General features: G+C 41.8%; 1 protein-coding gene across 5 annotated transcripts in view; it reads right to left on the minus strand.

The window, feature by feature from the left end:
* The window catches only part of FILIP1 (filamin A interacting protein 1), a 249,339-nt gene that overhangs the window by 97,147 nt on the left and 124,614 nt on the right, over window positions 1-27,578 (minus strand). For all 5 annotated transcript variants that reach the window (XM_069598025.1, XM_069598022.1, XM_069598024.1 and 2 more), the window contains exon 2: window positions 17,903-18,184. In XM_069598025.1, the coding sequence (XP_069454126.1) occupies window positions 17,903-18,178 (276 nt within the window). In that variant the 5' untranslated portion in view covers window positions 18,179-18,184. The remainder of the gene's footprint in view (window positions 1-17,902; window positions 18,185-27,578) is intronic.

The following is a 27,578-nucleotide window of genomic DNA, read 5'->3' on the forward strand; positions in this document are numbered from 1 at the left end:
TGGACTTGCAAATGTGCTTTCATTATTGCTATTTTTAAAAGGCAGCAGGGAGCAGAGTCTACTAAAATTCGTGCACATTGTTTCTTGTTTCCTTTCAGGCCCTTGATCAGGAAATGTTTAACATGGGAGTAAGTATTGCCAGGGATTAGTGGCTGCTGCTTGGAAAGGTTGATGGAAGTTCTTTCCTGCCAGTACAAAAATATACATCATCAAAGCGCAAGACTGTGTCCACAGACAGGATTACATGTGAGCTGAAAAGACCCAGGTGACAACGTTTTTCTTGAATCAGTCCATATTCTTTCTTTTGCTCATCCACTAATATCACCGTGAAATAATTTCAACAATTCTCATGAGTGCCCTGATTTCTCTTTTACATACAGATGGTTTGGAGACAAATAGCTCTCTGTTGACAGCCATGTGACTTGAGTCTCTCTGAGCCCTTCCTGTGTTTTGAGACTGGTCTATGACTGGTTGACGTGATGCTTATGAAGTCAGATTTCAAATCCCAAGTAGCCAGTCAACTTTGCAAAGAAAAATTTTCCACACATTGTCTGTACTTGAAACCCCATCTGGCAAACCTGAGGATGCCAAGGTCACTCGAGGTTCAGAACAAACCCCCTGAACCATCACCACTGCCCCAGGAAAGGTCTCCTGAAGGTCACTGGAACTGAAACAAAGGAAGATGAGGAAGGAATTGCCTAAAAAAGGCCATTCTTTATTCACTAAGTCTTTGTCCGGTGGGTTTCAGAAGTGTCACCATAACTGCTCAGGAGAGAAGAGGGAACGAGGAAGAGGTTACAGGCTGGCCAGGGAATTTGTAAACTGCTAGCAGCTATAAGCAGCACTGCTACCGTGACTTCGCACTAATCTGGACACCATCAGTTTAAATTCAATGTGCTACAGGTATGCAGCTGTGCTTTTGACTCTTAAAGACATTTAATAACCATAAAAATGTGTTATATGAATTTATAAACCAGAAAGAAGCACCTACACTCAAAGTGAAGATTTCACTTGACTTTTCATGAAAAATGTTTCCAATCACCAGCTAGACGATGGTATTGGCATCATCACGAGTGGGTTCATTAAAAGTGATTGCAACTGTTCAGTTTGTTATAATTCTACCAAGAAGCATGAAAAAAGAGCAAATGCAGGTGAGGAGATAAAGCAGTCTCCTGATGATAGGGATAGAACAGGATAATTAGTTCAAAAATCCCACTAGAGGGTTAAAGACAGTAGTGATATTTTAAGGGCATTTGGGAGGTTGTAGGCTAATGATCTGGAGAAGGAAATGGCAACCCACTCCAGTATTCTTGCCTGGAGAATCCCATGGACAGAGGAGCCTGGTCAGACATGACTGAAGCGACTTAGCAGCAGCAGGCTAATGATCACTTAAGAAAAGACTCCAGTATACCACCCTGAAGGAAGACCAGGTGCATCCAAGCTCCAGATACACTCAAGCCCCAGACCCTGAGAGGTAAAGCACAGGACAACAGATATGGAGTCTGAATCTTGTTACATGGAGTCAGGGATCTAATGGTTCTTGAAGACTAGCATTTCTGCATGTAGGAATATAGGTGAAAGGGGAAAGAAACTAGGTGAAAGGGGGACATTGTACTCAAACTGAGACGAGTTACCACATTTTAGCATAGGTTACAGTGCTCAGTTGCTTCAGTTGTATCCAGCTCTTTGCAACTCCATGGACTGTAGCCCGCCAGGCTCCTCTGTCCCTGGGATTCTCCAGGCAAGAATACTGGAGTGGGTTACCCTGCCCCCTCCAGGGGATCCAACTGGGGTCTCCTGCATGGCAGGTGGATTCTTTACTGCTGAACCACTGGAGAAGCCCATATGTTACCACTCTTCTGCTAATAAACGTACGATTTAAATGGCGCCATGACAGTCTTAGTTAGATCATACAGGGTCAAAGGAGAAAGTAATGATGTAAACCTTGACATCTACTCCAAAATGAGGAAGATTTTCTCACTTTTCTTTTGGTTATAAAAATGCAGCCTTTTGTTCTGGGGCTGCACTCCCTGCCTGTATCTTCCATAACTGTCCTATGCTAATAAGCCTTCTCTTTGCCTATTACTTTGCCTCAGGCCGAGTTCTTTCCGCAACTAGACAAAAGAACCTTCAGTAAATCCTGACATCAGGTGAGTGGTTTCAGTTAAAAGACAGTACGTTCAAGTCCCCTCCTAAGTCAGGGATCGTGGGTTAGTTCAAGTCCCAGCCTGAGTTTTGGCTGGGTTTAATCCCATCTAAGAAGCAGTGTGGTTTCCCTGAAAGGAACATAAACATCAATTCAAGTTGTGATTTAGTGACCCCCCCAAATTATCCCAAGTTGTACATTTTAAAATTAACTGTTTTACATGGAAATAATTCTGCTGGCAAATAGCAGGTGCTTCTGATCCCTTGTCTGTGAAATGAAGTCCTCTTTTCCAGTGAGTCTGTTCTTCCATTTGGACTACAAAAACAATAGGGGTATACTATTTTCCTGGCACACAATAGGCACTGACTTTAGGGTCAGAAAGGCATGGTACACCTTACTAGGTCATCCTTGGGTGAGTTTCCTTAAGCCAGCTAAGCTTCTATTTATTTCTCGTCTAACTCTTTAGGGCTATTGTGATTATTAACTCAAATATGAAAGTCCTGGCATATAGTCAGCAGCACAGAAAGGAAAATGGGCAATATAGATATTTTTTTTCTCTATTTCATTGTCATTTATTCATTTCTTTAACTTCATTTTATGTTGTTGTTCGGGGGCTAGGTTGTGTCCAACTCTTTGCAACCCTATGGACTGTAGCACGCCAGGCTTCCCTGTCCTTCACCATCACCCTGAGTTTATGCAAACCATTGAGTCGGTGATGCCATCCAACCGTCTCATCCTCTGTCGTCCCCTTCTCCTCCTGCCTTCAATCTTTCCCAGCATCAGGGTCTTCCAACGATTTGGCTCTTCAAATCTGGTGGCCAAAACATTGGAGCTTCAGCTTCGGCATCAGTCCTTTCAATGCATATTCAGGGTTGATTTCCTTTAGGATTGACTGGTTTGATCTCCTTACTGTCTTAGGGACTCTCAAGAGTCTTCTCTAACACCACAGTTCAAAAGCATCAATTCTTCAGTGCTCAGCTTTCTTTATGGTCCAACTCTCACATCCATACATGACTACTGGAAAAGCCATAGATTTGATTATAAAACGTTTTAAACATACACCAAAGTGAACAAACTAGTATAATGAAACACTATCCACCTCTTTATATACTTTTTTTGGGGAGGAGAAACTGAAGCATGTCAAAGGATATGCCAGACCCTTTCACCTAGCAATAAGGGGCTGAGGACAATGGGTTTTCAGGGGACCATCTGGTCCCCAAGTGGGAGACGGTTCTACCACTAGTATTGGCCTGCACATCCAACGAGAAAATGCATAAAGTGCCGCAGGGCACAAGGTACCATGAAAGGTAGAAAACAAAACCACAATGTCCACTATCAGCTGATGTTTCCTTGGAATATCCTCACTCTTGAGCACTACGCTGAAGGTTCTGCCAAAGCCAGGATTTAACATGAAATACTTTTAGAAAAAAAAAATTTTAATAGTAATCCACTGAAAAAAAACTATATTTCCCAATTGGGACTAAAAGTAATTTTTAAAAAGCATTTATCAAGTGCTTTACAGAGTCTTATCCTCTAGGAATTTATAATTTAAGATTGTTTTTAAAAAGAAAAATGTGGACAAATAGAAGTTTTATTAAAAATAGCCAAGCGAGATAGAAAATGGTGGAGGTGAATGCATCTGTGTGAGGAGATTTGGAACCTGGATAGGATGGAAGGAGAAAAGGGAGTGGGCATGTAGTCAGGAGAAGACTGGAAAATAAGTGACCTAAATATTCCACGTGCAGACTCCCTGGGGGATGGAGACCATGCTGATGGACAACAATTCCATGTCTAAAGAAGCCCAGGAACTGGTTATTTTAGCTCCTCTTATGTGGAAAGTGGTCATGCGCCCAACAAGTTGCAGATCGTGGGAAGGCAAAGAGGGAGATTCGGGGATGGGAGTGGGGAGGGGAAAGAGTTGTATAAATCCATCTGGGAAGAAGGTAGGATCAAGTCAGCAGAACTAACCTTGATATAAAAGGATACTTCTCTCTGAGTGAGGACTTCCCTGGTGGCTCAGATGGCACAGCATCTGCCTGCAATGCGGGAGACCCGGGTTTGATCCCTGGGTTGGGAAGATCCTCTGGAGAAGGAAATAGCAACCCCCTCCAGTACCCTTGCCTGGAAAATCCCATGGACGGAGGAGCCTGGTAGCCTGCAGTCCATAGAGTCGCGAAGAGTTGGACATGACTGAGCGACTTGACTTTCCTTTTCTCTGTGCGTGAAGGGGAAGGGGAGAAAGAGAAGGTGAAGGGTGAAGATGGGGGAGGATGGAGAGAACTTGAGAAGACCTCCATTGTGTAAGTAAGAGAGAAGACCAGAGCATCTGGGAGTTATGAATCAAGGGAGCAAGGCATGGAGTCGGGGGGAATATTTGGGGAAGACATCTGTGTCTAACACCTACAAACCTGTTCAGGTATTCCTTTCCAAGACAGGACAAAACAAATGATAATCCCCACCCCCACCCCTACTATCCCCTGAGAGCTAGCCCCGCCATCTTTCCCCATCCACAAACTTCTCATGAGCAAAGTTGGCCCAGGTACTTCCAGACACCAGCAATCTGACACCAACACTCACCATTCCTTTAAAGCTGCACCTTTTGAATGCTGGCTCAATAAAGGGCTGCTCTCTAAGTCTTCTTCCTGAAGTGCTCTCCTTGGCACCCACAAGGCATCAGGTCCAGGTGGTTGAGGTCTGTCTTCCTTTAACTCTAATCATGCCCTCTCTTCGTTTTTGGCCAGTTCTTTTCTCTCTCCCCATCTTTTTTTTTTTTTTAACTTGCCATGCAGTAATTTATTTAGCAATATCTATTATTAATTTCTATTTGCAATCAGATTAGATATATAAATATATCCATGCCTTGCAGTGCATCAGGATGACAAGACAAAGCAAAGATGTGGTTTCCAGTGAAGTCCACTGTATTGGTTTCAAGTGAATGATGGCCTTGTTACCAAGTTACCTATGTGAAGCAATTGCTTTGAGTTACACTGAACTGTCATATCGTATGCCATCTTAATCCTAGTTGTTCTCTAAGGCAGTGTCTGTCTTTGGACTTGACTTTTTCTTTTGTTCTTTATCCCTTGGCTTCAACGACTCTCTCTCCAGGTGAGGGCCCTGTTTTTTGCCCCATTTCCGTGATGTAGCCATTACATGTGGCTATTTAAACTAATTATATTAAATAAAGTTTAAATTTCTGTTCTTCAGCCATCTTAGCCATATTTCAAATATGGCTAGTGGCTACCATATAGGACAGAATAGATTTAAAACATTTCCTTTTTCGAAATGGCAACCCACTCCAGTACTCTTGCCTGGAGAATCCCATGGAGGGAGGAGCCCGGTAGGCTACAGTCCATGGGGTCACAAAGAGTCGGACATGACTGAGCGACTTCACTTCTTCATAAAAAGCTCTTTGGGACACCACAGGTCTAGACCTCATCTCTCCCCTGAACCTGTCAGTATTCTAACTGACATCTTTCCTGGAATCACACATCTATTATGCCCCAAATCTTACTCCATTCAGTGCATTTTTTCTCACTACAGTGATCTATACAAACTCTGATTTCACTGAAAAGCAGAACATACTCCAAATAATTGAGAAATATTTACATAGGGGAGTTGGATATTAAGATGTAGTTTGTTTACAAATGAGGTCAGTTTCACTGAAAAAAATACAGGCTATAGTCATTTATAGGAGAATTCTGTGTCTTTCACATACTATTCCTGTATAGTATTTCCCAATGTCCAGAGTGTCATAAATAATAAAAGATTTGTTTTACAGGGCATTTTCTTCATTAATTTTTTTTTACATTTCTCATAAAATCACCCTTCTCCCCTATAGCATCAATGAGTATCATATTCTCACTGCAGAGAATGCAAATTTCTGATTCTAACAGGAGCACTAAAAATATTCTGCCTAACAGTGAAAATCAGTGGCCAAAGCTCTTTGCCAAAATACTAACAATACTACTGGATACATGAGATTCTGAACCATCACATTCAACAAAGATCAGACCTGGTCCTGATTTTAATCAGAGAGCAACCTGTCTCTTTGCTGCCTCCTAAACTTAGCAAAGACATACCATTCTCAGCATGCTGACCATTTTGATGGTGTGAGATTTCACTGGGCAGCCTTTCTCAGAGTGACCTCAGCCCCAGATTCTAAAGATGGAGCATATTAAGTACAGGTGAGTCATCAATTTCAAAAGCCAGCAGAGGAACTAAAAACCTCATTCTTCAGAAGCACAGAGATTCTTTGGGAAGTCCTACCATGTAACAAATGGAACTCAGGAAAAGAAAAGCCATCTCTAAAGAAAGAAATGATAAGTGGCACTCTCGTAGGATAAGCCTATCGTGCTTGGGTGCTCTTGGTAATTCCATCTGAACTGACTATTAGCATCCCCAGTGGAGTTATGACATCTCTTGTTAAAGATGACAGAAAGGTAGAACCATAGTATTGTAGTAGGAATATCATAAACATTTGGGACCATTACTATTAAATCAGTAACACTGTGTATACTAAGAATGCACACTTTATATAGTTCAAAGTCTTTTGCAGACATTAAAAGAATAATCTTATGACTGTCTCATAGGCCTTACAAATATTAGGATCTTCTGAGAATGATCATTAGTTAACAGTAGATAAACAATGATATGCAGCCCTTTTCTAGGTGCAATGACGCTCAGAAAAGAAGCAGAAGACAGAACCCCTTCTCTCAAGCTGTTTCAGGCAACAGATATAAATAAGTACATAAAACACGTGGGAAATCTGTATGTGATGGGAACGAAAAGAAATTTGTGTAAGGTGGGGGGAGAGATGAATACATGGAGCACAGAGGATTTTTAGAGCAGAGAAAATATTCTGTAAGGTTCTAATAACAGTAGATATGTAATATCATGCATACTAAGTCATTTCTGTTGTGTTTGACTCCTTGTGACCCCATGGACTACAGACTGCCAGGTTCCTCTGTCCATAGGATTCTCCAGGCAAAGATACTGGAGTGGGTAGTCATGCCCTCCTCCAGGGGATCTTCCCAACCCAGGGACCAAACCCACATCTCTGTATCTCCTGCATTGGCAGGAAGGTTCTTTACCACTAGCATCACCTGGGAGGCCCACATATCATCATACATTTTCCAAACCAATGTACACACCAAAAGTGAGCCGTAAGGTAAACTACAGGCCTTGGGTGGTTATGATGTGTCCATGTAGATTTATCAAGTGTAACATGTCCAACCGTACTGGGGGATGTTGATAATATGGGAGGATATGCATGTGGGGTGGGGCGGCATATATGAAAATCACTGTACCTTCCTCTCAATTTTACTGTGATCCCCAAACTGCTATAAAAAATCTTTAACTAAAAAAGGAAAAACAGAAATATTGACTAGTACATGAGGGAAGTGTAGGATAGAACAAGAACAAATACATGTCCTCAGTTTTCCTAAAGATCTTCAGTATCTGTTCTGTAAGTGGTCTTAAGGTGGAGAAATATAGAGAAGCCCGGGGAAAAACACTGGGATGGTAACAGTATTTGAGATTGTTCATGTGAGTGTCTAGGTCAGGGCTGGGGGACAATTGGAGACTGCCTGATTTGATAGGTAGGGTCAAGTTAAGGAACATGAAAGATAAGCTTTCATGGTTAAGGGGAAGCCTGCTAATAAATAGATTTTTACAGACCAGTCTGATCAATTTAGATTTCAATCTGGTAGGGTCTAGAGATCTCTTGTAAGTTCCTAAGCACCTGCATGACACGATCAGAGAAGCGCTTTACAGAAAATAGGCTGGCAGCAATTATCTGCTGACCTTCTGCTCCCCAGCCCTGATACTTCCTAAATGGAACAGACTAGCTCTCCACTCCAAATCCCACCATCATCCTAGGAGGTTTCAACACTCATGACTTTAGACAATATCCTAACTTTACCATTCCTTGACCTCATTCATTCCAATTGCCTTCACTTCCACTCCCAGGACCGCACCCAAGACTGTACATTAGTAAAACCCACACCACACAGAAAATTTAAGTGTGAATAGCTCAGCTTCATCTTTCCAGCCTTCTCTGGCCCATCTTCCCATGGACATACTTACTCTTCCCAACGTCACTTTCTTGCTGGATGCTGTCTCGCCAACACATGCCACTTCCTTTCACTTCTGTCTCTCTACTACATCCACTGAGACGACTTCAACCCCAGATCCAGAGCTATAAGCTATAGCGCCCCCGTACACGCGGGCATCTAGTCCACTGCACACACCCGGTCTTTCTGCTGGCTGAGTCCTCAGCTCCAGTCATTAGTGTTCCTGTTTGTCCATAATCTCCTTCCTCTAACATTCCCCTGGGTAGCAATGCTGCTGTACATCATAATCCTTAAGACCATGGCTTGGCCCCGGTCTCGTTGCTTTCAGTAGCATATCACTTTGTCTTTTCCTTGCTGTGAAAACTGAGGCTTTGGGCATATCTCCCTCAGTTGTCCACCCTTCCTCTACAAATGGTGTATTTATCCCCACCCATTCTTCCTTCTCTCTGTCACAGAAGAGGAAGTCTCACCCTAATTTTCAAGGGCAAATCCCAAAGTCAGCCTCCAAACCACTTTTAATTCCCTCCCTCCTGCCTCCTTTAAGACTTTGGTTCATCAAAAATCCTTGCTGTTTGCTGTATCTTTGACCCTGCTCCTTTTTGGTCCCATAACCCTTTAACCCATAAAACACAGTAAAGTCTGTTTCATCATTCAAAATACTCCCTTCACTTGAGTTTCCTTCTAGCTACCATTCTATCTTTCTCCTCCTTCATTACCTAAGGTTTTCCAAATAATATCTGCATTGGCTGACTGTAGCCACCACAACAGCCCAGAAAGTGGGGAGTACACAGACAGGGGGGTTCCCAGGTGGCGCTAGTGGTAAAGAACCCATCTGCCAATGCAGGAGATGCAAGAGACGTGGGTTCTGATCCTTGGGTCGGGAAGATCCCCTGTGGGAGGGCATGGCAACCCACTCCAGTATTCTTGCCTAGAGAATCCCATGGACAGAGGAGTCTGGCGGGCTACAGTCGGACACGACTGAAGCTGCTTGGCACACACGCACACACGCACACAGACAGGGAGTAAGCTGCAGCTCAGAGGCAATGCTAATAAGGTCAAGCACCAAACATTTCCCTGCAGGACTTTCCATTCAAGTCACACTGTTTCAGCCTTTTACTTTTTAATACTCCCACGTTTCACTTAAAGCCCAGAAGCAGAGCAAAGCAACATGGTGATTTCAAAGCAGGAGGCCAACAAATGTACTAACGGCATACTCTGTGCCAGACAAATGATTTACTACAGTGCAAAAGAGAAGGGAAATTTGGCTTATTTGGCTGGGTCCAAAAAAAAGATCTGATTAACTCTTCAAGACAAAAAAAAAAATCATGGATTTTCATTAGAACATGTTACTCTATTGCTTTACTTCCCTTCACTTCTCAAACCACTGACAATAGACTTATACTCAGTGAAACTTCTCCGGCAAATGTTCCCAATGACCTCCAGACCCACACACCCAGCAAACACCTTTCAGTCGCATCCAGCTGAAATTCTCTGATGATCTGACGACACAGTTTCTCTCCTCTCCTTGACAATCTTGGCTCCTTTGCTTCTGCATCCTCCACTCCTCTGGGACCCTCCCACCTTCTGACTGTTGTTTTTCAGATGCCTTATTTGTGGTCTCCAAATAGAGCTGTAGTTTTACCTCCACTGAATACTTCTCCATGGAGGGGAGACCATTCACCGTGAACAGGCCCCATACTTGTCCACCTGCTGTCTAATTAGGGAGACCATTCACCGTGAACAGGCCCCATACTTGTCCCCCTGCTGTCTGTCTGATTCTGCCGAGTTAGCTCCTGTTCTCCTCTGTGCCTGTCCAAGACCTACAATTCTTGGAGATCTAATTCTTCAGTGAAGCTTTTCTTAAGTCATCTCCTGGGATTTTCACAATCTTTCCCGTGTTTGTACTCCCTAATATGCTTTGCAGCAGGGGAAGAGATAGTTAGATCGTATTACCAACTCCATGGACGTGAATCTGAGCAAACGCCAGGAGACGATGAAAGACAGGGAAGCCTGGCGTGCTGCCTTCCATAAGACTGCAAAGAGTCAGGGACGACTTAGTGACTGAACAACGACAACAGCAATTTGCATTGCAGCTACCCTAAAAAAATACTTATTCCTATACATTCTCATTGGTCCTACCAGATCATGAGCTCTTTCCTCATGACTGCCATGAGGAAAAGTCATGCCAAAACCCTGCTTGGCGCATAGCAGGAACTCATCAAATTTTAGCTATGAGTTTTATTATTACTCACTTTTGCATTTTTCAGGCTTCCAGTAGGGCAATGTTTCTTAAATATTGCGAGATCAATCAATTTTAAATTAGTTAATTAAAGAATGAATGGCTTCCCTGGTGGCTCAGACGGTAAAGCATCTGCCTGCACTTTGGGAGACCTGGGTTTGATCCCTGGGTCAGGAAGATCCCCTGGAGAAGGAAATGGCAACCCCCTCCAGTACTCTTGCCTGGAAAATCCCATGGATGAAGGAGACTGGCAGGCTACAGTCCCTGGGGTCGCAAAGAATTGGACATGACTGAGTGACTTCACTTTCATTAAGAATGAATCAACTCTGTTGGTGAGAAAAAGAGTGGACACAGGTAGTAGTAGGTAGTAGGTCCCTTAGAAGGTAGTAGAGAGGTTAAAAAACAGAGAGAGAGTAAACAGTAAAGAAAATGGCTGGAACCCCCAAAGGAGAGAATAGAGGAAACTTCTAACAGTCCACAGCATATTATCTATTTCATAAATTACCTTGGAAATACAACAACTTCTTCTGCCAGGCATCCAAATGAAGGAAGATTTCTCAGTGTGTGGTGATTGCCTCTGACTCAGCCTGGCGAACACCAAAGCCCAGGGGAATGGTGGTGATAGGGATTGAATATGGTATTGATGGTTTTGAGCTGTGGTGTTGGAGAAGACTCTTGAGAGTCCCTTGGACTTTAAGGTGATCCAAACAGTCAATCCTAAAGGAATTCAGTCCTGAATGTTCATTGGAAGGAATGATATTGAAGCTGAAGCTCCAATACTTAGCCATCTGATATAAAGAGCCGACTCTTTGAAAAAAGACCTTGATGCTGGGAAAGACTGAAGACAGGAGGAGAAGGGGCAACAGATGATGTGATGGTTAGATGGTATCACCCACTCAATGGACATGAGTTTGATCAAGCTCCAGGAATTGGTGAAGGACAGGGAGGCCTGGCATGCTGCAGTCCATGGGGTTGTAAAGAATCAGACATGACTGAGCAACTGAACAACAATGGTAGTTATTATGCGGTTAGCTACAGAAGTCCCAGGAGGGGACTATGGATAGAGAGGGAAACCTAGGAAACTTGGAAGACCACTAGAAGTTAATGACCACTCAAGGAAACTGTTGGAATGTCATGGAATGAAACAGGCTTGCTTAACTATAAAGCCAAAAATAAAAGTATGAGATATGCCCCAGGCCATTAGATGGAAGAAAAATGTCACCACCCTTCTACTGATTTGAATACAAATGATACCACTCTAATGGCAGAAAGTAAAGAAGAACTGAAGAGCCTCTTAATGAGGGGGAAGGAGCAGAATGAAAAAGCCAGCTTAAAACTCAGTGTTAAAAAAAATAAGATTATGTCATCCAGTGTATTTGCCATCAAGAGATCCCAAATAGAAAGGGAAAAGGAGGAAGCAGAGACAAGTCTCCTTCCTTGGGCTCTAAAATCACTGTGGATGGTGACCGCAGCCGTGATATTTGAAGACAACTGCTTCTTGGCCGGAAAGCTGTGACAAACCTGGACAGTGCGTTAAAAAGTAAAGACATCACTTTGCCGACAAAGGCCTGTATAGTCAAGGGTATGGCCTTTCCAGCTGTCATGTACGGATGTGAGAGCTGGACCATAAAGAAGGCAGAATGCTGAAGAATTGCTGTTTTCAAACTGTGGTACTAGAAAAGACTCTTGAGAGTCCCTTCAACAGCCAGGAGATCACACTGGTCAATCTTAAGGGAAATTAACCTTGAGTACTCATTGGGAGGACTGAGCCTGAAGCTGAAGCTCCAGTACTTTGACCACCTGATGCAAACAGCCAGCTCATTGGAGAAGATCTTGATGCTGGGAAAGATTGAAGGCAGAAAGAGAAGAGGACAACAGAGGACGAGATGGTTGGATGGCATCACCAACTCAACGGACATGAACTTGGGCAAACTTGGGAGATGGTGAGGGCCAGGGAAGCCTGGAGTACTGCAGCCCATGGGGCCACGAGGAGTCAGACACAACCAGGTGACCGAACAACAACGAAAATCCTAGTGTGACCTCGTAGGGTCAGACTCTCTCCTGCCTGATACACCCCTAGCTCCTCCTTCGTATCTAGAAGCTTCACTCCTTGAAGAAAGTGGTCTTCCCCCCCGCCCCCTCCCCACTTCCTTTGACTATGAAACTGTAGCCCACTTAATCCTCAGGGCAGAGCTCCCCAACCTGCCCACTTGTGTCTCTTACAAGGAACCTATATTAATAAATCTATATCTTTTCTATCACTTTGCCTCTTGCTGACTTCCTTCTATGCTGAGACACAAAGCACCTGAGCCTCAGTAAGTCCAGACAGCAGGTGAGTGATCCCAATGAAATGATGGTGGGTTGGAGTCCCACGCAGTGTTTTGCCCAGGTCTGAGTCCCAGGACATGGGTTTAAATCCCAATCTGAGGTGCACTGTTTCAGGGGTGCCTTGTCGAGTTACAGTATCTAATAAGCCTATTCTCTGGGCCTCCTTATACACAGGTAGAAGAGAACTACCTACATAGACAAGAGGGAAAAAAAATGATGAAACCCGATTTGAGTTTTGTTTTTCTAACGGTATTTGAGTGGTTATGTCAAAGGAAGTTACTGTATAAAAAAGCTAGCTATTTTTTGCATCAAGAAAAATAATTAGTATTCTGTTTTTGAATTATCCTACAAGAATATCCTTCTGCCAAGTATTCTGTATTATGGCTTTTTGATGTGAGTACCATTTCCTTTGAACTTTGGTTGTTTTTAGTTCAGCCAAATTGACTGGCTTCTTAAAAGTGCTATTTTTGGACAAATACAAGGGGAAATTAATCATGATGCCCAAATGATGGCCTGGGAGTACTATTTCATTATTTTCAGTTTAGTCTGGGAAATATGTAACCAGTTTTTCACCCAGAGAGTAAAAATGTTTCAATTTATTAGAGAGTATACATTACTGGAAGCAGTCGAGAACAGAAGTGGAATCATGGAAACTATTCCGGCTGCTTCTATGCAGGCAATGCCGTCTGACATTGTGCTGAAATGACAAGCTTGCATCTGCTAAGGTGTGGCTTGAAAAGTCTGGAAGGCTGTCCCTGTTGACGACCAGGGGCATGACATCACCAGTTCCAGACAAGACTCCCTAAAATGCAAAAATCCCTGTGAGGGGCAACTCCATTTCTAATGTACACCTTTAGACTGAACTTCATGAGTTCCCTGGACACCTCCTTACTGGCAAAAAGCAAGCAAACAAACAGCAACAACAACAAGGAAAACCCAGCAAGTTTGCAAATTTTGCAAAAAGCCAGCGCTAACAATAAGGGGAAACAGTGGAAACAGTGTCAGACTTTATTTTGGGGGGCTCCAGAATCACTGCAGATGGTGACTGCAGCCATGAAATTTAAAGACGCTTACTCCTTGGAAGAAAAGTTATGACCAACCTAGATAGCATATTCAAAAGCAGAGACATTACTTTGCCGACTAAGGTCCATCTAGTCAAGGCATGGTTTTTCCTGTGGTCATGTATGGATGTGAGAGTTGGACTGTGAAGAAGGCTGAGCGCCGAAGAATTGATGCTTTTGAACTGTGGTGTTGGAGAAGACTCTTGAGAGTCCCTTGGACTGCAAGGAGATCCAACTAGTCCATTCTGAAGGAGATCAGCCCTGGGATTTCTGTGGAAAGAATGATGCTAAAGCTGAAGCTCCAGTACTTTGGCCACCTCATGCGAAGAGTTGACTCATTGGAAAAAACTCTGATGCTGGGAAAGATTGGGGGCAGGAGGAGAAGGGGACGACCGAGGATGAGATGGCTGGATGGCATCACGGACTCAATGGACGTGAGTCTGAGTGAACTCCGGGAGATGGTGATGAACAGGGAGGCCTGGCGTGTTGCGATTCATGGGGTTGCAAAGAGTCGGACACGACTGAGCGACTGAACTGAACTGAACTGTCTATAGGTTGATTCAACAGATTCCCACAGATTACATACAACAGATTCCAAAGGCCACGGAGCGCTGATACCAGAAAACACAGAAAATTGTCTGTAGCGTTCAGAACCCTGGCTGCAGAGATGAAGAGAATGAGAGAGATCACAAAGAAGTTTGAGAAAGAGAAAACTGGCATGAAGCGTATGAGTGAAACTGCATCTCCTCCTTTGCCTGCAAGTCACTTCCAAGGTACACCTGCCACAGGCAGTAGGCGAAGTCGCTTTAGTCGTGTCCAGCTCTTGGCGACCCCATGGACTATAGCCCACCAGGCTCCTCTGTCCATGGGACTCTCCAGGCAAGAACACTGGAGTGGGTTTCTATGCCTTCCTCCAGGGGATCTTCCTGACCCAGGCATCACACCTGCACCTCTCAGTGAGTCTACTTGAAAGAAATCCTGGAGACTGAAGAATAAATACGGAGGCCCTGGATACCCCACTTGCACGTCCCCTGATTAGAAAAGAATATTAAAGGAGGGACACTGGACTGAGAAAGGGAAGCTAGACTTGGAGTAAATGGTAACTAAATTGCCGTGTGACCTTGGGCAAGTCACCTAACTCATCTGAGTGTCAGTTTCACATTTGTAACATAAAGGAGGTGGGTAGACACCTCACAGCTGCTTGTCAGCCCTTATACTTTACAGAATCTTGGACCACCACCTGCAGAGGAAGGTGTTTGAGTCATTTCACAGCTGCTCCATAAAGGGAGGGTGATAGATAGCCTTTGAAGCTCTGGGAGACAACTCGCAAAAAGCTCATAAAATACTCATCAAGCGGCAGAGCATGCAGGCCTGAGCTGTGGGTCCCTAAACTCTCTGCCTCTCTCCTCAGCAACAGATCTTTTCTCAGACAGACCTTTTTGCCCCCTTGTCTCTAGTGTGGCAAACCTGGTATGTAGCTGTCACATTTCCACCAGCCCACTCACATTTGCTGATGCCGACTGCCTCCCACTCTCAGCCACAACACACACTCACTCTCCTGTGACAGGAGCTCTAAATAAAGGAACACTGTCATTTTTAACAAGTCTAGTACTGTGAAATCTACATTTAAAAGTGCATGTCCTTATGTTTGCATGTGTGTGCATAGAAATGCACATGGGGGATGGATTACTTGCTTTGCAAATGAATTCACCATGGCATTCCTTACAATATCAGGTTCATTTCTCTTTTCCTCCACTGCCTCTCCTACAGATATCTTACACTCTGTCCTCATTTATTGCTGCTCAGGAATACATCTTGTGTAAGGTAGGGTACCCTGTATTCACAAAGGTTAAAGGAGAGCAAAATGCATTTCTTTGTAGCCTTCTGACTAATTTCTTTGTCCCAGGTGTGTGGACTTTTATTTTGCATACCTAGGCTCTAGAACTATATCTGGCAATACCACCAACATAAAAGCCACATGAATCTTAAATACAGTCCACAGTCTACCATGATATAACAGCCTTCTACAGAAATTATTAGAGTCTAGAAAAACCATAAGCTTCACATAAGCCAACAGGTCTGGAAGAAATAAACTGATGACATTCCTTTGTAGTGATTTCTTAGATTACTGTTGTGCCTCCCGCTCAGGTCAATAGCTGTATTCTGGAGGCAGCCTAAAAATTTGGACTAATATATTCTGTCTCCTGACACAATAAACATTAATAGGCTGAAAATAACCACATTTCTGGCAGTGGTGAAGCTATTTTTAGTAATGGTGGTGCTCTGGAAAATTTCATCTTTTGCTTTGAAATGCAAAGGTGATTTTTCTCAGCCCATAAATGGTAAGCTCAAGCATGCTCGATTGTTTTTAATTTGAGTTTTGCATGTTTTCCATTTCTCTTTACCCCAGGGATTTCCTTATCTGAGGGCACACACAGATTAGAACAGGAACAGATCAGATCCCCTGGTTTAGGGTAGGTTGCAAATAATATGTCTGATACTAACGGCACCAAGCAAAGGCTTCATCTCATTCAATTGTTTATTGTTCCCCTTGAGGCTTAGGCAAGCTAAGAACCTAACAAAAACAAGAAGGAAAACAGCAACCTCACTTTCAAGTCATCCTCTCCTCAAAAAAAAAAAAATAAAGTTATTGTTTTCCCACTTCCAGAAATATAATTTTCCAGCGTTCAGAAACTCAGGAGAATCCCAGCTCCCTTTTGAGTGCTTAAAAACATTCTCTTAATGGGGGACCTGGCAGCCACAGAAGGTGGGAGGATGGACAGTGTTAAATGCCCAGGATCAAGCATCAGAAGGCCTAAGATGACATCTGGCCAACCCATTAACCCTTCTAGGCCTGTTTCCTCATTATAAATTATAGATAATGACACCCACATTTTTACTGAGGTCAAATGAGAGAGATAATAGACTTGAAAATGCTTTGTGGAAGGATTAAGTTTTTACAGCACTATGTTCTGCTTACTTGAGTGCATCTCAACTCCTACGACACTGTAGAAAATTAAAGCTGAAAGTCACCCCCCAAATGAGAAAAGTGTAAGACTGCTTTAAATGAAGTTTCCTTCTCTTTCTCTCTCCCTCTCTTCTTCCCTCTGTCTCTTTATCTCTCTTTTACCCTACCTCCTGGAAAAAAGCAAAAGTAACAATTGATCTTAGCTCTGCCTTCTAAGAGTCATGACTTTGGACTTCCCTGGTGGTGTAGTGGTTAAGAATCCACTTGCCAGTGCAGGGGACACAGGTTCAATTCCTGGTCCAGGAAGATTCCACATGCCTCAGAACAACGAAGCCGGTATGCCACAACTTCTGAAGCCTGCTCACCCTAGAGCCCGAGAGCCACTGCGACGAGGAGCCCACCCGCCGAAAGTGGAGATGCAAGTAGGGAAAAGCCTGCGCTCAGCAACAAAGACCCAGAGCAGCCATAAATAAGTAAAAATAACTTAAAAGCAAGAATCATGACTTCTCCTCGGTTTGCAATCATAGCCAGTGGCCCTAAATTAGATAACCTCACTGATTACCTACTACTAAGTGCTGTTAATAAATTATTACCAAAAAGACGTCATGTAATTAGGGAGCTTAGGGTGGTTGTGTACACACTGCTGTATTTAAAATGAATAACTGATAAGGACCTACTGTATAGCACATGGAACTTTGCTAAATGTTACGTAGCAGCCTGGATGGGACAGGAGTCTGGGGGAGAATGGACACATTATGGCTGAGTCCCTTCACTGTCCACCTGAAAGCGTCACAACATTGTTACTCACCTATACCCCCTTACAAACTAAAAAGCTCAAAAAAAGTGTCATGAAAAAATTTTCTGCTTCTAGAGAAGCTTGACAATGAAATCAGCTCTATCCATTTATCCATTCATTCAACAAGAATGTATTCAGTGAAACTTGCACCAGGCACTAGGGGCTTAGGAATGAACAAGAAAAAACATTCACTTCCCCACGAAGTTCACAACCCAGGGAGGGAGACAGGTTCACGGTCTCTTATGTTACAGCTTCAAACTAAAGACACAGCAACTGAGAAAATTTGACTCTACCTGTAGCTCTCCTTCCATTATACTGAGCAGCTGGATGAGGTCTTCCTTGGACAACTCCAAGGATTTCTTACTTTTCCGTTCACTTTCTCCAGATGGTTTTAGGTGTCGTTTGACAGTTCCTGAAGCCATGACATCCTCCTCCTTTCTGTTGGATTTGTTCTTCTTTTTCGTATCTTCTGAGAGACTTTTATCAGCAGCATTGCTGATCGTGGAGGTCTTGGGGCAGGAGACATGCCCGTTGGATGAACTTTCACCGCCCTGGTTTCGGGATCGCATTCCCACCTACAGCACATGAGAGAAGAGAAGATGTCTTTACCACCACTGTCATGATTTTTGCCTAAGTGCTTAGAAATGAATAGCAGCTTTACAAGAAAGAAAGAAAGAAAGAAAAGAAAGAAGAACCAGGAGATCCATCCCGAGTCAGCTTCCTTATAGCTTTAATGATCGCATCATTAGAAACTTCAGGAAAATACTTTGACCAATCTTCAGGGGAAAATGAAAATGTGATTCGAACGTCACAAACATCCGAAGCTGAGTAACAGGGACCAACATCAAGCAGTGCTAGTTCTCGCTGATGGTATGTATCTTTGATAGGCTGGGATAACAATGGCACTTTACCTGTGTGGTCGCCCTTCCCCAAAACATGACCCAAGGCTAATAATGAGAAAAACATCAGACCTGTCCCAATGAGAAACACTCTTCAAAATGCCTGACCCGTGATCTTTAAAACTATTCAGGTCATCGAAAACAAGGAAAATCTGAATAATTGTCACCGCCAAGAGGAAGCTAAGGACACATGACAACTAAATGACGTAATGTGGCATCTGGATGGGATCCTGAAACGGAAAAAAGACATTAGGGGAGATTTGAGGAAATATGAATAAAACATGGACTTTAGTCAATAGTAATGCATCACTATTTGTTCATTAATTATAACAAATGTACCATACTAACATGAGGTGTTTTTTTTTTTTTTTAACATGAGGTTTTAATTAGAGAGGAAACTGGGTATGAGGTCTATGGGATCCCCCAGTATTATCTTTGCAAGAATTCTGTGAATCTCAAGTTTTTGTAACATAAAAAGTTTCCTTTTTTAAGTGATTCTAAATTATCTATCAGAAAATACAAACCTCAAACCCTGCCAAGAACAAGTTAGAAGTCACAGTGTGCAGAAAAATCCACGTAGAGTCGGGGGAGGGGACTTGAAGTGAAGAGAGAAAAAGGGAAATGCCAAGGGAAAAGGGCAGGACCGTTTTTCGTGATATGGAATTCTACTTTTCCATGAACTCTTTTTCAAAATTGGGTGTTGTTGTTCTTTTTTAATGTCAGTCATTTTACAGTAATAAAAGTACAAAGAATTGGGAGGAAAAGACCAACTTCAAAATCAAGATTTTTAAAAATACGTTGAGGTAAAATAAAGAAAAAAACAAAACAGCAATTAATTTGTCCATGGGGAACTCACTTGAGTCATTCTATTTTGAATGTTTATGCAGTCTCTAAGCAAAAGAACTTGATTAACAGACACATTACAAACAAACACACTGAACTCAAAGGCAAGGCCTCTAATTTAAGTTCAGGGAAGAGCCCTCTGATATCCTGGGGGCTGTACTACAAAATTGCCTAAATCCTTAAATACAGGAGCTTAGTGCATGGGTTTATTTAAGAGTCACAGTATAAATAGTTCTTCCCTTGAACAGCTAAGCAGCAAGGTTTTCATTACCCATTCCAGATAAAATACAGAGACTTCTTTTCTGGAAGTAAATTTCCTTTATGAACCCAACCATAGTTAAGAAACCAAGAAAAGCTTTTCAAAATGCCAGGCTTATAATAGAAAAATAAACACACAGTGTGATGTTTCCTTTTAGATAGCGAACACTTAATTCTTCTAACAAATCTTGAAATCTGCATTCATGCTCCTTTTTTGAACTGAACCCTTACGACAAAATGGACCCTTTTGTGTGTGTGTGTGAACTTTCTATAGCACCCTAATTTTGAAGACTATAAACCGGAGAAGTGGTCCTTAACACTAGCGCTATGTTTTCTGCTTCGTTCAGTGATTAGGTCCTAAAATTTTAGAGCATCCTTTGTGCTTCCTTGGTGAACAAAGAATAGATGCACTTTGTAACGGAAGCCAGAGCACTTCAGAACAGACCTACTGTATTTCATCACAGCTTGTTTGCAGGCAGAGTGGGCTGACTTAAGTTCCAAGCCAAAAAAAATTAAAAGATGTGACAAATAGTTTTGAAGGGGAGCATGATATACCACCCCAAAAAATACCTCTTTGGCATACTTTAAGCTCATTATTTTTTAAGAAACAACAGGGACCTGTGAAGCTCTGAAACCTGGATGGAAATGACCTTTCCTAAGACATATTTATATTTATAAAGAAAGCCTCCATTTGTAAGGGTGTCTCCCTGGCTATACCAGGAAGAAAACTATTAACTCTAAAATCTCTAGAAACTCTTAACCGACGCAGAAGGCAGTGACTTAAATCTGTATTTACTATGCTTTCCTTGTTTCCTGTGGTTTCCTGGTAACCTTTCATAAGTGGCTCAACATCTTTCTTTTGCCTTTAACTAAAGCTGGTATATAAGGCTTGGGTCATTTCAGAGAGTTACTCGGTTTTCTCGTGTCTCTCCCATGTAAACAGGAGGTATGCATGTTATTAAACTTGTATTTGTTTTCCTCCTATTAATGTCTTTTTAATACAAGGGTAAACAGCCAAAGACCTTAGAAGCGTAAAGCAAAAATTATTTTTCCTCCCCTACAGTTTCAAACTTAACACATCACAACCAGGACACATGGGCTTCCCAAATTGAACTGTGATTCCCCACGACTCCTACCACGAGTGCACTTCTTTGATCTAAAACAATTTTCTCTTATGGCTCTTTGGGATGGAACATCAAATATTGATCTAACAACTGCAATTTAGACCACGTGTTAATGGAAGTTCCAGGCAGTATTTCCCAAGGTGGTCATGTTTTAAACTTAATCATTCACAGCCTTAATCACACACAACATTTGTATTTGACTCTAACATATGCTTGTGTCTTATTCCTGGATTTCCTGTATCTTTGATAGGATCTATGGCATTTGGATATTTGTAAAATCAGACAAATGCATAACTATCTATATATTACATGCCCTTAATTATATTTGCAAACACACGGAAAATGGCATTTACCTAGTACCAACTCTATATTTGGGCTTCCCTAGTAGCTTAGCTGGTAAAGAATCCGCCTGCGATGCAGAAGACCCTGGTTCAATTCCTGGGTTGGGAAGATCCCCTGGAGAAGGGATAGGCTACCCACTCCTGTATTCTTGGGCTTCCTCAGTGGCTCAGATGGTGAAGAATCTGCCTGCAATGCAGGAGACCAGGGTTCAGTCCCTGGGTCGGGACGATTCCCTGGAGAAGGGGTTGGCAACCCACCCTAGTATTCTTGCCTGGAGAATCCCTATGGACAGAAGAGCCTGGTGGGCTATAGTCCACAGGGTCGCAAAGAGTCGGACATGAGTGAGCAACTAAGCACAGCACACACAGCAATTCTATATTTAACTGTTTCTAAACAATCTCAATCTAATATTAAAGCTAAGCAAGATCCTGCGGGGCCTTCCCAGGTACAAAAGTCCATTCATGTTCCCCATTTCTTGTTTGTAGAAAAAGGCTTTTCTCTCCTAGGCATTCCGTGAGCGCCAAAGAGCAGACTCAACCAATTAGGGAATTGAGGGATGGCAGAAGCAAAGAGTTAAGCTAGAAAAGTAATGATAGGGACTTCTCTGGCATTCCAGTGGTGGGGAGCCTGCCTTGCATTGCAGGGGATGCAGTTTCGATCTTCAGTTGGAAAACTAGATGCCACCTACCGTAGAGCCCCTAAGCCCTTGAGCGGCAGCTACTGAGTGCATGCTCTGGAACCCACACCCCACAACTAAAGAGTCTGTGAGCTGAAACGAAAGATCCCACATGATGCAATGAAGATCTTGTGTCCTGCAACTAAGATCCAGATAAATAACTAATTTTTTTTTAAAGTAAAAATATCTTAAACAATAATTCAGCAATAAAACAGAATCCTAGCTCCTCCTCAAGGGACACACAGAAAATCTGATACATATTTTTGAGTTGTTATGTAGAAACTAGGATCTCCCCCTACTCCCAGGTGGAGGGTGATAACTACATGCTGACCGCAAGCAGGTAGACCCCAGATTGTTTAGAACTAGAAGGTTGATAATGAAGATTCCTGAAACATCACCCCATTACCTCACCACCAAGCAACCAGAGGAAAGTAGTGCACCCTACAACACCCACCCCAAATGTTACCTTAGGAAAACCCCTGAAAACCATCGGGGAGCTTGAGTCCTTTGAGCATAAGCCACCCATTCTACTGTGGGACCCTGCAAAAAATGTGCACTTTCCTTCACCGTAAAATAGTGTCAGTTAGATTGGCTTTGCTGTGCAGTGGGCGAGGGGACTCGAGTTAGTTCAGCAACAATATTAATACTTTTAAATGAAATGTTTATTGTATTATTAGCCTTTATAGAATTAACAGAATTATATTAAATAATGAAGATTATAGATTGAATTACTTGTAGGATTTTTATAGAGAAAAACATGTTTTAGAATTATCCAGTTGTTTTATATCACTAATCAGGTCAAAAGCTTGAGTTCTGTATTCTCTTTCGCATTAATTCACTTTCACTGATGAACAATCGCATCTACTAGACCTGTGATGTTAATTCTGTCTTCAGTTCAGTCGCTCAGTCGTGTCCGACTCTTTGCAACCCCATGAATCACAGCACACCAGGCCTCCCTGTCCATCACCAACTCCCAGAGTTCACCCAAACTCATGTCCATCGAGTCCGTGATGCCATCCAGCCATCTCATCCTCTGTCGTCCCCTTCTCCTGCCCCCAATACCTCCCAGCATCAGAGTCTTTTCCAATGAGTCAACTCTTCACATGAGGTGGCCAAAGTACTGGAGTTTCAGCTGCAGCATCAGTCCTTCCAAAGAACACCCAGGACTGATCTCCTTTAGGATGGACTGGTTGGATCTCCTTGCAGTCCAAGGGACTCTCAAGAGTCTTGTCCAACACCACAGTTCAAAAGCATCAATTCTTCGGCACTTCTGTCTTAGCAAGTATTTTTTTCTCTGTGACACTGAAATGTCACATTAATTACTTTTGCTTTGACATGTGCACACAGATTTTAGTCCTTTCCTAGTCATCCTAGTCCTATTTAGTCCTTTTCCTAGTGATTAAATATCTCTTTCTGGATCACACAGCTACTCCTAGTGAATAGAAGACCTAGGATTTGAAGCCAGGTGAGACTCTGAATAAGGTCTTCTGTCTTTACCTCCACAACAAAATCAGCAGTCAGCACCTGTTCTAGCTCAGAACTGCAGAAGTACTCGGAGATAGCAAACGAGTCAAGACATGTTTTAGAACAGAATTGGACAACATCTAAGAGGGAGAAAAACTTAGGTTCTCCATAGTGTAACCAAGTCTGCCCTCAATAATATCCACTTTAAACCACTTTTTTCTCTCAGTAAGACAAAGTATCCAGATAAGAACAGACTTTCATGCTTCACACCTAGTGATATTTAAACTCTTCCTTGGGGTTCCCAGGTGGCTCAGTGGTAAAGAATCTGCCTGTCCATGTAGGAGCTGCAGTAGACTTGGGTTCGATCCCTGGAGCAGCGCATGGCAACCCACTCCAGTAGTCTTGCCTGGAGAATCCCTTGAACAGGAAAGCCTGGTGGGCTGCAGTCCATGAGGTCGCAAAGAGTCAGATGCTTATGCAAGCACACGCTTCCTTATTTTAGCAGCTCTCACTTACTGTTTCTTAAGTGTTAAACAATGTGCTAAGCATTTTACATCATACAGCATCTCACTTAAATTAATAGTCACATCAGCACTAGTAGGTGCTATTATTATTCTCAGTTTACAGATGAGGTCACTGAGATTTAAAGAGATTAAATATCTTTTTCTGGATCATACAGCTACTCCTAGTGAATAGAAGACCTAAGATTTGAACCCATGTGTGACTCTGAATAACTACTCTCTATATGGCTTTTTTCTAAGTTCGTAAATTAGAAGGGGAGGGATCACCCTGGGAAGCAGATGACTCAGAAAGTTTTACAAATGTTTTCTAAAATAATGTTTTTTCACTTTATATCCCAGAGTTGGAGAAATCTATCTGTCTTCCTCCATAGGCACTCTTGCAAAACTCATACAGCCACTGAAATTAGGTTGCTGAGCAAAAATACACTTTCTGAAATCATCAACCTGCTGCAGAACTTGTAAAATGATGAATCATTTAAAAGCCTTTCTGAGAAGCAACTAGGCTAATTATTAAGGATACAGGTTATGAAAACAGGATGCAGTCTGAACAGGGATTATTACAGACTTAGTGTGTTAAAAGTCCCAGAGCTGAACAATAGTAAACATTTAGTCAGAGTTGGCCAAGATCTATCCTTAATGCTCACAGGGGTAGCAGGAGGTAACAGAAAAGGCATCTGGCACTCTGTAGGCCTCTTGCTATTTGGTTGGCAGGGGGCAGAACACATGACTCCCAAATATGCCACTTTAGCATGTGGATTGTTTTGAGCTGAAGGCAATCAAAACCCAGCAGATTCAGGTAAAGTTCTCTTCATCCTCATCAACTGCCTAAATTTACACGGGAAAGTGGGCCTATAACAGGAGAGCTATCACCAGAGATGCATTTTTACCAAAGAAACATAACTGATAACATGGCAAAATCTGTTTTTCAAACCTTTGCTCTGCCTTCCTGTGAATAGTCTTCCTCCCCTTCTTATCCACAGACCCTCACCCCTCTCCTTAGCTCAAGATTTTATGCAAGGCTGCTGTTGAAGTCTCAGATTTTCACGGGACTACTGGTGGTGCCAGCAGTAAAGAACTTGTCTGCAATGCAGGAGATGGTAAGAGGCTCGGGTTCGATTCCTGGGTCAGGAAGATCCCCTGGAGGAGAAAATGGCAACCTACTGCAGTATTCTTGCCTGGAGAATCCTAAGGACAGAGGAGCCTGGCAGGCACAGTCCACATGGTCGAAAAGAGTTGAAGCGACTTAACAAACTCAGGCACTGTACATATAACATTAAACTTGGTTTTCTCCTATTTCTCCAGGCCAGAATACTGGAGTGGATAGCCATTCACTCCTCCAGGGGACCTTCTCAAGCCAGGGACAGATCACAGTTCTGCTTTGCAGGTGGATTCTTTACCATCTCAGCCACCAGGAAAGCCTCTTTCTCTGATTATTCTATCTTATATCAATTTCATTACTAAACCAGCCAAGGCAGGGCTTCCCATGTGGTCCAATGGTTGAGACTTCACCTTCCAGTGCACGGGGTACAGGTTCAATCCCTGATTAGGGAACTAAGATCCCACACGCCTTGTGGCCAAAACGAAGCAAAACACAGAAGTAACACTGCAACAAATTCAACACAAGACTTTAAAAGAATGGTTCACACACCCCTCAAAATTATTTGAAAAATAAATAAATACCAGCCAAAGAACCTAAAAAGAGAGAAGAGAGAATTTCCCCTTCCCCTTCAGTTTAATCGCTGCAAGCATGGGACATGGAAATAGCAAACTTTCTGAATGAAGCCAAGGATGCCTTTGGTTCTTCTCAGTGTATATCCTTTCAAGAAAGTCAAGACTCACATCAGATTTGGAACTTTTTTTTTTTTAAAACAGTGTTATTTGAGGCACAGGTTCTTCTACTTAACAAGAAAATTATCCTAACATAATTCATGAAATACACTTACTTTCTCTTCCTTTCATAGTAATTAGTCAGCAATATTTTGCATAGAATTTTCTGATTCTCATGTGAAGAAAAGAAAGACCAAATTTTATCCCAAACCTCCCTCTTCTATGTCTTTTATGTCAGCGTGTACTGTCAGATGAATAATATCCTAGGAATCAGAAGATATTTATAACAATTTTAACTAGTTTGTATGGAACTAATACGTATTTCTAGAGCCTTTGAACAAGTAGAGAGAGAATAACAGAGGGCAAAGGCTACAGCAATTAAAGACGCATTCTAGCTTCCATCTTTATTAGCTCCTATAAGACTTGACCTTGAATTTTCCTTACTAGTCTCACTCCTGCTCTTTTCTCCTTCCAGGTTTATCTTTCCATGTTACGATTCAACACTGGTCACAATATTCTCCATCCCTACCACCAAGAAAAACTTCTTTTCTGCACAAGTTAGGTCTTGGCATCATTCCTATACTTGTTAAGTATCCAACTCCTATCTGTTCCTGATTTTACTTATATTCTTTTTTAAGAACCTACCCAGTATACAGGGTGAGCTAGCATAAAAATTTTATTTATATAACTTCAACTTTTAATTACTTTATAGAAATATAAATATGACATATAGTAAAAGGGAAAGCACAGAATCACAGAAAGTGTACTTTTTACAGTATAGCTTGGCAAAAAGTTTCCTTCAAGTGGGGCTTCCAGAAAATCAGCCTGGATCTTTTAGACATAAATGACAGTACCCACAGCACCCAAGATTAAAGGCAAAAGAAAACATTGTTCTAGTTTCACATGAAGTTTAAGAAGCAAAAGACCAATCAAACCAACTAGTTTATCCTCTATCAGTGCCTGATGATTCCCTCTGTATATCTAGTTACTTGGTTAAGTCTAGTTAGAAATGTTCCAGCTCAGGAAATGTTCAAACTTTTCTCAGGAGACTGTTCATTCTAACAGCACAGATTGTTAATAAACATTGCTAGGTTTGCCCTTAAATTTTCTTTACAATTTTCTTTCATTTTCATAATCCTATTTATGTAGCAAGCCACATCAAATGGTTTTTCATTTTTCATTATCTACACTTATAAAATCCTCAAAATAAACTAAGGCTTTTGTTTATGTAAGACATTTTCATTCGACTAGGACAGCTCTATCCAGACCAACTGAAAATTCTTCTAAATAATTTCACAAAATATTAGAATTCAAGAAAGAGAATTCTCCTGGAGTCACTACAGTGATGTTGTAACCAAAACTTTGAGGAAAATATAACTGTGGCAAAATAGAAAAATATTATTCTACTCTAGCCTAAAACCATGGTGCAATATTTTATGAAGTTCTGCTTAATATTTTTCAAGGAAGATAATAGCAGACCTGGAAAAGGTTTCCAGAAAAAAACAAAAACAGGAAATAACAAAAGAACAGATCAGAAAACAGCCATGAAAGAAGAAAAAAAATTTTACTTATATATTGAATCTGAAAGGATGTACAATTTGAAGGTGTTAAAGCTTGAATGTAAAATAGATTGGCCTCCCTTATCATCATGTTGATAAAAGAGGGTTTTGGTTTATCTCTTTATACTAATTTCTAGCATTTATAACAAGGCTTGAGTTTTTTTTTTTTCTTTTCTTCACAGAAATAAGGCTACTGTCAACTGTATAAAAGAGAAAAGCATTTAAATATCCAGAAATATACTATTATATAAAGTAATGGTAACATATAACAGTTTTTGACATTTTTCATATCAATGACTCATTCTTGAACCTCAAATACATTTAAAGTATTTTTATAGTCATAATACTTTATTATAATTCTGATGTCACTATTCTACTAGACATAGAATATAATGTATAGGTATTGGTTATATAAGAAGGTTATATAAGACCTTCCTTCAAATTTAAGAGATTAAG

The sequence above is a fragment of the Ovis canadensis genome, chromosome 8, assembly GCF_042477335.2.
Source record: "Ovis canadensis isolate MfBH-ARS-UI-01 breed Bighorn chromosome 8, ARS-UI_OviCan_v2, whole genome shotgun sequence".
In the NCBI taxonomy this organism is placed as follows: domain Eukaryota; kingdom Metazoa; phylum Chordata; class Mammalia; order Artiodactyla; family Bovidae; genus Ovis; species Ovis canadensis.